The sequence below is a fragment of the Macrobrachium nipponense genome, chromosome 1 (genome assembly GCF_015104395.2).
Source record: "Macrobrachium nipponense isolate FS-2020 chromosome 1, ASM1510439v2, whole genome shotgun sequence".
Lineage (NCBI taxonomy): Eukaryota > Metazoa > Arthropoda > Malacostraca > Decapoda > Palaemonidae > Macrobrachium > Macrobrachium nipponense.
In genome coordinates, this window is record NC_087200.1 from 162252250 (window position 1) to 162267161 (window position 14912).

General features: G+C 46.8%; 1 protein-coding gene across 1 annotated transcript in view; it reads right to left on the reverse strand.

The window, feature by feature from the left end:
- LOC135218983 (alpha-1,6-mannosyl-glycoprotein 2-beta-N-acetylglucosaminyltransferase-like) overlaps positions 1-14912 on the reverse strand; it is a 213038-nt gene that overhangs the window by 183608 nt on the left and 14518 nt on the right. Inside the window, exons 2-3 of the mRNA XM_064255421.1 lie at positions 14037-14233; positions 12683-12755 (exon numbers count right to left, since the gene is read on the reverse strand). Coding sequence (XP_064111491.1) covers positions 12683-12755; positions 14037-14233 — 270 coding nt within the window. The remainder of the gene's footprint in view (positions 1-12682; positions 12756-14036; positions 14234-14912) is intronic.

A 14912-nucleotide genomic window follows, 5' to 3' on the forward strand; every position in this document is an offset into this window, starting at 1 on the left:
GGCCCTCTGCCCACAGGTAGAGGAGGAGGAAAAGACGGGAAGAGGGAGCCAGTCACTCACTCATTCACACATCCATCCACACAGTCACACCAGGACTCGATGCTGTTTCAGCCTGCGAGGGTCTGGGTTTGCTACACAACTTGTTGAGCAGCCACCACGGGTCCCAAGGAAAAAGTATCCAAGGACCTGTGGCAATATACCGAAGGTAGAAGGACGTAAAGGTAGTCTGGTTAGACCAGACCCCTGCCTTCAGGACCTGCGCCACGGAGAAGTTCTTACGAAACGCCACGAGGGGCCAATACTTCTGACTTCGTGAGCTCTCGGACGGGACGTACGGATGTCGTCACTACCATCAGACTCATACGCCCTCCTGATGACCTCACGCAGCCAGAATGAAAGAGTGTTCTTGGATACTTCTTTCTTGGTTACCCCGGTGCTAACGAAGAGGCGTCGACACTCAGGCCTGAGGTGTCGAGTTTTCTTCAGATAGCGCCGTAGCGCCCTCACAGGACAAAGCAGCATCTCATCCGCATCATTATCGGTGAAGTCCATTAGGGAGGGAATCGTGAATGACTCGAACCTGTCGTCAGGGATCGACGGTTTCTGAGTCTTCGCAACGAAGTTCGGGACGAAATCGAGCGTCACAGATCCCTGGAATGTCGTACATCATAGGAAAGACCATGAAGTTCCCCTACTCTCTTCGCCGATGCCAGGGCCAGCAAGAAGAGGGTCTTGAGGGTCAGATCCCTGTCTGACGACTCTCGGAGTGGCTCGAACGGCGTTCGAGTCAAACTCCTAAGGACGAGAGTCACATCCCACGCAGGGGGCCTGAGTTCCCTGGGTGGCCAAGACCTTTCGAAGCTCCTCATAAGCAAGGAGATCTCGAACGAGTTTCGAGATGTCCAATCCCTCAGTTTCAGGACGAGCGCCAAGGCGGCTCTGTATCCTTTGACTGTGGGGACTGAGAGGAGCTTCTCTCGGCGAAGAAAAACGAGGAAATCCGCTACCTGCTGAAGAGTGGCTCTGAGAGGAGATAGACCCCGTCTACGACACCAACCACAGAAGACGGCCCCACTTCCCCTGGTTACACAGCTGCAGAGGACTGACGGAGCGTTTCCAGCCATTTCTGTTGCGCGCTACGAGAAAAGCCTCTCGTTCGCAAGAGATGGTGGATAACAGCCAGCCGTGAAGACGTAGGGACTGACTGCTCGGTGGTACCGCTCGACGTGTGGCTGGGCGAGAAGGTTGCCAAGGGGGAATCTCTCTCGGTTCTCCTGCGAGAAGAGCCAGCAGGTCCGGATACCAAATGGCCTGTGGCCATTTGGGAGCCACCAGGATCATCCTGAGATTCGGGGTGACCAGTGCTCGACTGATCACCTTGCGAATCAGGTCTGAACGGGGGAAAGGCAGAGCGAAGAGGTTGTCCCACGGGTGTTGAAGAGCGTCCTCTGCAGCTGCCCATGGGTCCGGCACGGCCGAGAAGAAAACACCTGGAGCTTCCTGTTGTGCCGGGTGGCGAACAGATCCACGACTGGTCGCCCCCACAGGTCGAAGAGCCTTTCCGCCACGTCCTGGTGTAGAGACCACTCGGCCCCTATCACCTGATCCCGACGGCTGAGCGTGTCTGCTACTACATTCCTCTTCCCTGGAATGTAGCGTGCCGACAGCTCTATTGAGTGTGCCTCGGCCACTCGTGCACCTGCCGAGTCAACTGGTACAACGGGAGAGACACTAGGCCCCCCTGTTTGTTGACGTAGGCCACTACCGTGGTGTTGTCGCACATCAACACCACTGAGTGTCCCATCAAGCGGTCCTGGAACTCTTGGAGAGCGAGGAACGCTGCCTTGAGTTCCAGTACATTGATGTGAAGGTGCTTGTCGTTCTCGTCCCGTCCCCACTCCTGAAGTCAGCAACTCCTCCAGGTGTGCGCCCCATCCCTCGGTCGATGCGTCTGAGAACAGCTGCATGTCCGGGGGGGGAGTGCGCAGAGGCACTCCTCTTAAGAGGTTCCTGTCGTCCAGCCACCAGGCTAGGTCCTGCCTCACCTCCGGTGTCAGTGACACTGGAAAGTTTGGGGGATCCGTCGCCTGTGACCAACTCTCCTTTAGTCTCCACTGAAGAGACCGCAGGTGAAGACGCCTGTGAGGGACTAACTTCTCGAGTGACGACAGGTGTCCGATCACGACTTGCCATCGCTGAGCTACCTGTTCCTGCCGAGACAGGATTGGTTGGCTGCCTCCCTGAATCTGCTGATCCGCGAGTCTGCGGGGAAGACTCGCCCTGCTACCGTGTCGATCAGCATACCCAGGTACTTCATCCTCTGCTTGGGCTCGAGATCGGACTTTTCGAAGTTCACAACGATCCCCAGATCGCGACAGAACTCGAGCAGTCGATCCCTGTCCTGTAGCAACTGCGAGCGGGAGCTCGCCAGGACTAACCATCGTCGGATGATACCTCATCAGACGTATCCCGTGCGAATGGGCCCAAGCAGACACCAGAGTGAACACTCGCGTGAACACCTGTGGGGCGGTTGAGAGACCGAAGCAAAGTGCCCTGAACTGGTACACCGTCCCGTCGAGGATGAAGCGGAGGTACTTTCTGGAGGACTGATGAATGGGTATTTGGAAATACGCATCCTTCAAGTCCACCGAAAGCATGAAATCGTTCTCCCTGATGGAGTCGAGCACTGAGCGTGCCGTCTCCATCGTGAACCGGGTCTGGCGAACAAACCGGTTCAGAGGAGAGAGATCTATCACCGGGCGCCAGCCTCCCGTAGACTTTTCCACCAGGAAGAGTCGACTGTAAAAGCCCGGTGACTGATCCGTGACGATTTCTACAGCTCTCTTGCTCAGCATGGTCTTGATCTCCTGTCTCAATGCTACGTCCTTCGATGACCCTGGAACGTACGACTGCTGTTGGACCGGGTTGGAGGTGAGGGGTGGCCGAGATTCGAAGGGTAATAGATATCCCTCCCGAAGGACATCTACAATCCAGGTCTCGGCGCCGTAGCGCTGCCAAGTTGCCCAATGGCTGGCCAGGCACCCCCCCACTTCCGGCAGCAGGTGAGGGGGAACGCCGTCCCTATAGCGTTTCCCCCCTTTCTTCGACTTCTTCCCAGAGCCTCCACGGGAGGAGGAGGGCTGGGAGGAGGGCTGGTTACGGCTCCCCTTGGTAGAAGTCGAAGAAGACAGAGTCTTTCCCCGGGGCTTCGACGCAGCTACCGTCTTAGCCACCGAGGAAGCGCTAGCCGAGCTCTTAGGACTTGGCCGCAGTCCGAGGCTGCCCAGAAGCCTTCGAGACTGCCTGGTGAACCAGACGGTCACTGTCGTCAGTGCGCCGTCTGTCCACCGCAGCGTCCACCTCTCTCCTGGGAAGAGAGACGTGGAACTCCGTAAAGGTCCGTTGCGAAGTCCCAACGCCGCTTCACGCCCGGCCGCCCTGGAAACCCGAGTAAGGACAGCGTCCCTTCGTCGGAGAACCAGGTTGGCCCACAGGTTCACCGTCTGGTGGGCAAGGAAGAAGATGGCTCTTCCTCCAGACTGGCAAAGTCTCCTAAAGGCCGAGTCATCTTCGGGAGAAATTCCCCCGGAGTTGGCTGCGACCTTAGATACTGTGAGGGACCACAGATCTAGCCAGGAGACGGCCTGGAAAGCTGCCATGGCGGTAGATTCCAGGCCGAGTGCCTCTTGCTGCGAGAACCATAGGTTCTCGGACAGGAGCTGCTGCAGAGACACACCCGGAGTCAGCCTGGCTAACTCCGGGTTCACCTGTTGGGCGGCATCGGGTTCTTCAGATGGCACGTAAAAACGCCGCTGTCGCAGCAGAGGAGGTGGAAGCAGCTTGCTCGACCTGCCAGACTTGAGCGGAACCGTCTTGTCCGAGACAAGCGATTCAACCTGGTCCAGCACTGAGTCTGCAAGCTCGGAACGCGGCAAACCCACCGTCGGTCTGGTTCCCTCTTGTCGGGCCCAGAACGACTCGAGCCGGGACGTGGGCTCGGATGGTGGGAGCGGCGATCCTTCCGCGAGGTCGTTGTGCTGACGAATCAGCGCAATAACCTCGGCAAAGTTCCTCTGGATCTCAGGAGTGACTGCGTCCTGCGGAGTCGGACCATCCAGTCCCCTCAAACAGGAGCATCTCCCGAGACCCTCCTCCCTCGAGGGGAGGAACAGCGACAGACCCCATCTCGGTCTCCTCCAACCACTTGTGCGTACGACCTGGCTGGTTCCGAGAACCGTGCCTGGTACGTACGACGACGTGGTGGGATCCTGAGGGGCGCACCCCTCACGATCACTCCTCAATACCTCGCCCCTCCCGGTGTAACCCGAGGAGGTTGAAGGTATGGGAGAGGCAGACCTGACGCTCCCTCCTCGCTCGCTGGCAGAACCAGTGGGCTTGGAAGACTGCAGGCGATCGTCAACACCGCGGTGGCGATCGAGCTTGCAGACCTAGTCGAGCCGTCTCGCTGTGGAGAACGGCTGGACCGAGAACAGCGGCCCCGGTCTCGTGTGTCAGAGGAGCTGGTGCTGGTCGCCGTACCCGATCGCTCTCTGTGAGAGTGACGGTCAGCGACCGGCGAGCTCCACTGTCACGGTGAGACCGGTGCGTATCCTCACGGCGCGTCAGTTCGCTGGTACCAGCCGTGGCTGGTGCCGTCGAACGGGGGGACCTCTTCCCAGCCTCAGCCCGTGGCCGGTCATGGACGTCACGTCCGCCCGGGTAGCCAGCTGCTCGCCGCGAGCGAGAGCTGGTCTGGTGAGAGTCGCGTGAGCGGCTGTCACCAGTCTTTCCGCTCCGTGCCGTGAACCTGACGCTGAGCGGACTCGAGGTCTGGTTCCTGGCTGCACGGTCCGCTGTTAGGCGACCGTACACTCGGTACCTCTCGCGAACGAGAGGCCGAGACGGATCCTGCTGCCGTGGCCGAACCACTAACAGCAGGTGAGGAAGTGCCGGTGTTAGCCGGCACTCCTCTGGTCCCCGTAGTCTTCTTCCTTGCGAAGAAGAGACGGGTCCTGCCCCCTAAGGAGCAGGGTGACCAGCGGAAGAACCCCCCCCTGTCTCACCAGAGCGAGACGGGCCCTTAGAAGTTCCCGAAGGAGACTTCTTAGGGAGGGGGGAGGCGACCTTCTTCTTCTTCTGGCGGGGGAGCCTTAGAAGAAGAAGGGGAAGAGGCAGCAGACGACGACGACGACGAAGAAGACGATGAAGACGACGACGACACCTCCTCCTCTTCTTCTTCTTCTTTTCGTCAACCTCCTCAGGACCGACGTCAGATCTGTCATCCAGAGCGGAGCGGGGCTGCTGTTGCCGAAGCAACAGGGCCCGGACGCACCTGTCCGAACAGATCAGCATCGGGAGCAGCGGAGCCAGGAACAGGAACAACGTCAGCAGGTGCAGGCATCACAGGAACAGCAGTAGAGACGGCAGGAGCAGGTTACAGTAACGGCAGCAGTGGTCATCAACCTCACGTCCGTGAACGGCGGCTGGGCAGGTACGGCAGGTACGGCAGGCTGTGCAGGCTGTCCAGTTGGACGGACCAGCGGAACAGATCCTTGGTACTGGTGGGAGGTCCAGGGCGAGCTCTTCGGCACACGAAGTCCGGTCGCGGCAGCACGGCAAACCCAGGTGGCGGCATCACACTCCCCCGTGGTACGGCGACTGGCCCCTGCACCGATGTAGTAGGTGTTACAGAGACCGCGTGCGGGTGTACACCAGGTGAGGAGGTGAAGCGTAGTCAGGTGTTGTAAGGGTCGTGGTGGTGGTCGTAACCGTCGCATGGGTGACCGCCACGGAGCCAGCGAGATGATAGAGCAGCCCCTGGACACGTCGGCACGCCCTGCAGCCCCAACGATGCCCACACCTGTCCGAGGTCGTCCTTCGCGGCAACCGCACCTGAGGAAGCAAAAGTCGGGTGATTAGCAGGATCCTCTACCCGCTCGCGCGAAGACGAACGGATAGAGGACCCAGAGTACAACTCGACGTCAGGGTATCTAGCGCCCTCCTCCACACTCGACAAGTCAGGTGAGGAGAAGGACCTAGAAACCCCCCCCGCCCCCCCCAAGGGGAAGGCGCCAAACGTGGAAGCTGAGCGGGCGGCAGGAAAGAAGACGAAGTGTCCGTAACCAAAGGAGTCGCGGGAGAGCTTTCCGACGACTCCTTTGCAGGCCTTCGCTTCTTCCTGCCCTCATACAAAGTCCCACTGCGCCTCGACCAATTATTACACACTTCACAGGGCTCGGCTCGGGTGCATTCGCGCCCCTGACACCGAGCGCACAAATATGGGTCCAATTTCCGGGAATGAGCGGAACTTTCCGCATTTACGCCCTTCGGTACCCGGGCATAGTCTCGTGGGGTAGCGAGGCGAGGAGATTCCATGATTGACCAATAAATCACAATAAATGATAAAGAGAAATGATTGTACTTACAATGATTCTTTCATACACAAACACCAACCATATAACTCAAGGAAAGCAAACGACGAGAAGCGGGCAGAGAGCGTCGAACACACACGTCTACTCGCTGTGAGGCCGAAAGCAAAAGTGGTTTGTTTACCTCCCAGTTGCGCGCAGCGCGCCTGTCGGACAAGCAGTTAACTACCGAACCCCTTGTTCGAAAGCTTACGACCTATCCAGCTGCCGCTAGTACCTTCCTATTGTAAAAGGACCGAAGGTTTGTATGCCGTGTCGGAACAACTCAAAGATTAATGCAGTAATAGGTTAGTAATTTTAGGTATTTGAAGTAGGATGTTATTAAAGGTATACATTTGGTATCTGAACTTTCAAGATAGGCAGTTATAAGCATTTTTAGTGGTGGTTTTAACTATTCGCGGGTTTCAACTATTCACGGGGTGTCTGGTACACATCCCCTGCGAATACAGGGGGAACACCGTATTAATTTCAGCTAATTCTCTAGGTTCAATGCACATTGGCTTATGATGATTCAGTACAAAGAGAAACTGAATAACATTTAACAAGTTAGCCTCGCCTATACAATGATGATGATATCGTGGTACATATATCGTATATATATGAATACAGTAGCCTAACCTTCAGTATATTGTAAACAACATATATGATATAATTTAGTAATTTATTAATAAAAGCCAATTTTGGAGTTTCAATGCAATTTGACTATGACATATCAGGAAAAAAAAAAAAAAAAAAAAAAAAAAAAAAAAAAAAAAAAATTGGACACGAAACGGGAATCAGATTCGGACCATCATCAGCATACCTAACTGAGCGATGTCAGGCTGCTAACAGCTACGTATATTTACGAAATAAATACACAATGAATATGCATCTTTCCTGATTCTTTTAAAAAGTTATACATTACAGTATCCAATAATATTGTATGTATTTTATTATTGTATCATAAAATACTAACGAAGTGGTCAGTGTTTTGTTTGGAAATCAGCTGATGTCGAATACGAGTTTATTTCTCCGTGTTTAACTGATTTTGGAGCAAATTGCCTTTCTTCTAGTTAGCATAAAATATTTAGATACTCTATTTATATGAGACAAGGTAATTTGTCATTATAGGACGTGTTTTAAAGTCAAAATATGAATTTAATACGTCTCGTGAACAAAAGTATTTTTTTCGTTAACAGATCGCGTATTGGGCATGTTTGTGTAAAAATATTATGTGATTCCGTTCGCTATTTTCACTTCATTTCATCGTAGTACGAACTTTACCGTTACGTTACTTATCTTTTATCAGTGTGAAAACAAAAGTAAAATATGCTCTTTCAAGACCTGAAGTTTTGATTAAAATCATTTCCTCTCAATCTTAATTTTATCTACAGTTGTATTTGATGGCATAAGTTTACTGGAGTTATGTCCTTGTTGCTGATGCATGATATTAGTATTATAGCCTTACTTGCTATGGCTAAAAGACCGGCAAGGGCATATACTGCTAAATTTAATCTGTAAGTTTTAGCTGAAGTTGAGGAAAGAATGTGATACACTAACGACTATTATCGTGCATCGGCAACATGGATGAAACTTTCGCAAACTTCAGTATAGTACAGTATGCAGCAAAACTCGAGTGACCCGATTTCAGTGATTTTCGTTCAAAAAGTGACTAACTGGCAACTCTTACCTTCTTCACATTTCTAATGACACTGAATTGCAACGGCGAAACATTTTGGAACTTCGCTCATAAAAAGATACAGTTTCATTTAGCATGGTTTTATAGTATAATGTTATATATTTTTTTCATCAAAAATATAGCTAGGTCATTAGAAAAAACATTAACACCTTAGTTTTTAATCATGGTAAATATGAAAAGACGTAAATATTAAACGAATTTTACATGTTAGCCATCATAGTAAATTTATTTAATGTAATGAATGTAACGGAGATGTAGTTGTGGGCGTGGCCTAACATTACGTCAACTGTGGTCATTTGCCAAACATGGTTGGAGCAACCCGACAGCGACCGGAAACGTCACCCCAACAAGGAGAGCTATAGTTGGAGCTGCATCTCGCCAGATTTTCAAAAAAAAGACATAGCTAATCGTCTTAATATCAACAAGACAACTGTGTATAGATGGCTAAAACGATACAACGACGGAGAAGGATTGAAAAGCCACCCTAGATCTGGGAGAGACCCCCGCTGCACAACCGCAGAAGAAGACGAAGTGTTAATTAACTTTATAACCAAACACCGTTTTCGTCATCATTTTCAGTGAAACGAGAAACAAATATACAAACATCAGTTGACACTGTAAGACGTCGGTTTCGAGAAGCTGGTCTTCTATGTAGGAAACCTGCGCTCAAGCCTCTACTTACACAGACGCATATGGACCATCGTCTCGGGTTTGCGCTCGAATATCTGTCCAAGAGCGAGCAGTTTTGGGAAACTGTTATATTTTGTGACGAGAAGACTTTTTTGCAACGACCAACAGGGAAGACTGCACTGCTGGCGTCCAGGAAAACCAGGTAATGAACATTTACTTATTTTGCCTTATATTTTTACGTGGTAGCCTAGGTGTGATATACTTTGTATTATAGGCCTAGTCTGTATATATGCTAAAGCTTTAATGAATAGTAATTCCTCTTACACTGGTTTTTAACCTGCTGACAAATATCTTTAATGGAAGTTTACGATGTAATCAGGGAGAAATAATGCAAGAGAAGATATAAATAATCTGACCTAGGGTGGGAGTTGGGAATTGTCATTACTGAGGAAGCAGTTTAAAGGTCTATAAAATCCCGCCTCCGCTTCGACCGCCTGCGCTTCGAAGTGTTGCTTGGCGGAAACCAGTCGCAGAGGAAGTTCGTGCTAGCTTTCCTTCGAGTCTCGTGAATGTTTGAATACACATTGCACTGACTTAAAAGTCGTTTAAGGTTACTATGCTATGACAACTTTCCTTATGCCTCTTTTCCGAATTCATAATATATACTATTAGGCCTACAACCAAAGATTTCTTTTAATTATTTCACTGTAAAACTAAGTCTGGCAGAAAATACAACTGACGTAGCTGTTTCTAATAAATAAGTTTTGTTTTGGTTAAATGCATATTAAAGAACTGTATATATATATTATATATATATATATATATATATATATATATATATATATATATATATATACATAGTAGTTTTATAGAATAACCTTATAGTGTTTTTCTTAACAATGCACTTCAAGTCTTAAAAGTTAAAAGTTCGGTGTTATAGCAATATTACTGAAAGTATGGCTTAATAAAAGCGCCAGTTCTTTTTTTCTAATCCATAAGATCTATTGATGAGAGAACAACTGCAGTTAAACAGTTTCTTTTATATTTAAAAGTAAGCCCACTGTCATTGTTTCTCTCCGAATATCTGTAATTTATATTTTCTCTAAATCCTTCTCTCTATTTTTTTCAGATTTTGAGGATAAATATGTAGAACCAAATCGACGAAGTGGGAGGATAACCGCTGGCCTTTGGGGTTGGATGGCGTCTTGCGGACCAGGTGCTTAGTGCCAATCCATGAGCGATTAATGGCAGGCAGTATGTTGGACATTCTTGACGAGGTGCTGATTCCATCTGTTAGGATGCTACTAATTCCGGAAACCGTTGCCCATATTCTTGGCAATGACAACTCCTCTGTTCATAATAGCATGCCAGTAAGAAAGTGGTTACAGCAGCATCCAGAAGTTATTCGGATCGACTGGCCTGCAAAATCTCCGGATCTCAATCCATTGAAAATTTATGGGCCATTATGACAAAGGAATGGATGGCTCCGTTCTGAACAGTAAACAAGCCCATCATAAGCATTGCTTGTCAGTGTGGAGTCAATGCGTGGGGAAAATATTTGCAGTAGACTGGTTGACAGTATTCCTAGACGGCTTAATTCGGTAATAGACAACCTAGGCTCACATACTAAATATTAATTAACCCTCTCTCTCTCTCTCTCTTCTCTCTTCTCTTTCTCTCTCTCTTCTCTCTCTCTCTCTCTCTCTCTCTCTCTCTCTCTCTCTCTCTCTCTCTGTATGTATGTATGTATGTGTAGCTATATATGTATGGACGTGTTTTAAAAGACGAGGTTGTGTTTACTCTATTTGTTTTGCTGAATTTGTATATTATTTTTTCACAGGGACCTATGTATTTCAAAGAATTATACGTATTTTTTAAAAATTATATTGGTATACCATTTACTTAACCTATACCGTTTTTATTATCAATCATATTCATTGTTTGCTACTTGGTTTATTAATGCCTTTACTAAGTACCGTTATTATTATCAATCATATTCATTATTTGCTGCTTGGTTTATTAATGCCTTTACTAAGTTACATTTCTTGAGATCTACCTAAGATTTCATTAGACCCAACTGGTGAAGGGTGCATAGTGGCCCGCCAATGGCTTAGCTTGCCTTACCCCGCCCCGTAGGCCGAAGTGCACTTCGCGCTTCTCGATTATATCATTCTCATTAAGCCTATAGGCCTATGAAGAAAATAATGACGGAAGTATACCACACCAAGACTGTGGAAGAATTCACAAATCCTGCTTTTATGGTCCTTATAGACACCCTTCATAAGTTACAAAGATTTGATGCAACTTGTTGCTGTCTGGAATATAGCCCAGTATGTTATAAAGCCAATAGCATTGGCCTAGCCATTATTGTTTATAATACGTTGGCAGTTGTCATTCTGTAGAATCTGCACTCGAAAGTTGTAGCTGATATATCCGACCTGATTATAGTCTTCCATTCCTAAAGTAGTAAAATAATATAAATTAGTTGTGTTTCTAATAGCGAAGATTACTCTTAACCTCGCTTATTTATTCAGTTATTTATTATTTACTTTTCTTCAAACTGAAGAAACCCCTCGGGAGACTAGACTTATGTAGCACTAGCTATAAACCTAAGCCTAAGCCATAATTATTGCAAGTATCGAAATCATGATCTCGACTAACATTTGCTTTATACACAAAGCCACAAAAGCTAAAAGTAATAACTTCGAATTCATATCCCAAATGCACCCATTTTTATCATTAGACTATGCTCTGCTCAACTTTTCTCTTGCTCTCCATCGCGATGTCCTCTTTCACAGTGTCCAGACTGACGATTCCACACGACTCATGGAAGTCACGGTGATCTGAGGTTTTCATGCTGCAGTAACGTATTTAGTTTTCGTTCAGAAATATTTGTAGCGTGAAATATTTTTGGTTTTCAGGTTCCAATATATTTCAATTATAAGATTCTATATAACAAGTGACCAACTTTTCCTCTATATACAGTTTATAAAATACGAGATTTAATACTAAGTGGCAACTTGAGAACAACGCTTGTCCAGTACAAAAATAAAAAAAGTCACACGAGTTTTGCTGCATACTGTACCATCAAACTCGACCGTAAACAAAATTTTAGAGAAACGTGTTTTAATCAAAACTATTGGGCATGAAAAGAACACATGATGAGAGTTGTAGGCGTCGTAACCCTAAAAATAATGTCTGATGAATATAATTGAGACACGCCTTAACCTCGGAACGTCGTAACCCGAAACCGTCGTAACCCGGGGACTGCCTGTATACGTATAGGGTAAATGACTGGGCTGCAACAAAGTGAGCCACCTCTCCTGGAATGTGGCCACTTCCTGAAAAAGTACATGAATCCACTGCCATGACCTCTCGTAGGACGTTTCTTCTCTGAAAGGGTTACGTTGTTGACGTCAGGACCTCTCTCTCTCTCTCTCTCTCTCTCTCTCTCTCTCTCTCTCTCTCTCTCTCTCTCTCTCTGACTACAAACTGCAGACTTAACTTGTTTCCGTTCACACTCTCGCTCTCGTACGTCCTCTTCCTCTTTATCCTTCGTCTTTAGCTTCTTCTCTTATCTCTGATGATCTCATTCTCTACTTCCTCATGGTCATATATATATACGCCAATCTCAGGGCAGGGCTGAAAAGGGCGGAGCTTAACGAGTGAACGTCATCATCTCTTGACAGGATCTTTTTAGGTTCTAGACGAAATATTACATCATAATATGTGCCATTTCTGATAATGGTTGCATGCTGGAGTTCCACACACATGAGTATTCTCGAACAATCATGAGAACAGACTTGTCTCCAACACGTGCGGGAATGGCTCCTTGCTGCAGACCTACGCGAAGAAGATACATTTTCCTTTCCTTTAATATATGTTTCTTTGCTATAGAGCAATTACCATGACACACCTCCAGGCTCCCTAAAACTTGACACCTTACTTTTAAAGTGAAGAGATAGTAGGACAAATTCCTGTTTCTTCCCCCAATACCATGCCAGTCGCCAATAATGGCCCTAAGGTATTGCAATTACAAACACTGTTTTTCAGAAAATGAAACATGAAGATTGATTTACACTTCCAGTAGGTCGACTGCAGAATGAAAGTAAGGAGCATATTGTGCCTGAAAGCTAATAAGGTAGAGACTGTACTGACATAAAGAGCATTCACTTTAAAATAAGCAAAATGTTCTCCTGACTCAGTGCGCGCCTCAGAAATTAAGTCCCTCAGGAAGATGGATAATGCTTTCTTAGTCAGAAGGTGAGATGGATTCTTAACAAAAAGAACACCAGAAGTTTAATAGGTGGCCCTCTGATCTTCTCAGTTCTGTTCAGGTAATTACCTGAGAGCCCTAACAGGACCCTAACTGGGCCCTAACAGGATACAGAACACTCTTATTCCTTACAGCCGAGGATTTCCATTATGTTCTTAACAGAGAAGGACAAGTCCAGGGCTTGGATGGGTCCTACTCTTTAGCTAGCAAAGGCCACAAGGAAGAGTCTTCTGGGTAATGTTTTTCTCAGACAAGAGGAATGTAAGGTTGTTTCAAAAGAGGACCCTTTCAACCAGTTCAACTCTACGTCCAAGTTTCAGGAGACCAGATCTTCCTTCCTTTGCTTGGACGTATCAAAGGAATTGATGAGGTCATTCAGATTTGGGTTTGACAAAAGATTTACATGGCAGAGCTTAAACGAAGAGTTAAGCATAGTTTTTTTTTTTTTTTTTGGTTTTTTTTTTTTTATTATAGTTAATGATTAATTAAAATAATTAATTTGAAATGAGTACATACTGAGTACTTATACATTTTATTGGCATATTCTAAGCTTTTAGCTTCTTAGGTTTAGATGTCAATCATAGACTAGGCTACAGTAGCAACTGCTTACATAGGCTAGGCTTATTGCTAAAGAACATATGCTAAAGTCCTAATATGTGCAGTAAAAATGGGGCTGAACATTACATGCAGTTGAATATTACTCAAGAATGTACAGTATTTTGCCTTTTTGGAAGTTCATATTTTCTTCCGTCGGATTCCTCCTCCCGGCGTCGTAACCCTAGAACATGTGTTGTAAGCCTGGAAATATAATTTACTGGGGTGTTTTTGTAGGGCTTGGAACAGATTAGGCATTTTACATGTAAAATGCAGTTCAAGATACGAAAAACTCATGATACGAAGGCTGCCTCGGAACGGATTAATTTCGTATCTCGAAGTACCACTGTACTTGCATACTATGTTAACAAAATGTCTCAGAAATTAAATTTGAACAATGCATCCCCTTTTGAAGTATTTTATACATCACTCCATAAAATATAAGAGCCAGTGGCCAAGGGCACACACCTGCACAGCAATGACAATTGTATCAGCTTGAATAGGACCATAAAGCTCTTCATTCAACACAGTCTCATTACCACTGCGAAGCTGAATCTGCTCTCGAATCTCCAAAATTTGCTCTTGGGAGAGTATTGTTTTCACTGAAGTTTGATGTTGTGCTTTCGTCTGAAAAGAAAAGATAAAAGTATTTACTATTCAATAAACAGTCTGCATTGACAATAAAATTATATTTTTATAATAAAATAAGGTTTTATTTATAATTACCAAGTAATTATGTAGCTAAGAATTTCTAAGTATGTAACGGTAGCTAAATTTGAAAATAGCGGTAGCAATTCTTTTGGTTTGGTGTACTATGTCGGCCCCCACCCACTACCGGGGGAATAAAGAAACAGCATAGCAAACTAGCTCAATTTACTTATGCCTTATCATTCATGAGAGGGGAGAAGGGTGGGCTACCATTCTGAAATTACTTGTCAAGTATAAATAAAACCTTATTTTATTGTAAAAAATATATCTTTCTGGGCAAGGCCAGTGTCGCCAGTGAAATGTCCCTTAGCACACATTTCTAAGGTAAATTATTGCTAACATACCAGAGAAAAAAGCTAATATGGAAATGCCAGAATATTCTGGCTCGCTCACCTTATTTAAAGGTGTCGGTATGGTTTCTGGGGTGAGTGAAACCACTACCAGAGGTCCTTTGCCATTTAGATTCATCCTTCTTCAAAATCCCTCTACTATAGAGGAGCCAACCTAAAGCCCACTCCTCGCTACCGTTACGGCTAGCGCCTCTGACGTCATTCCTTTCGTTAGCACGATCCACACCGCACGTAATTTTTCTGCTCTG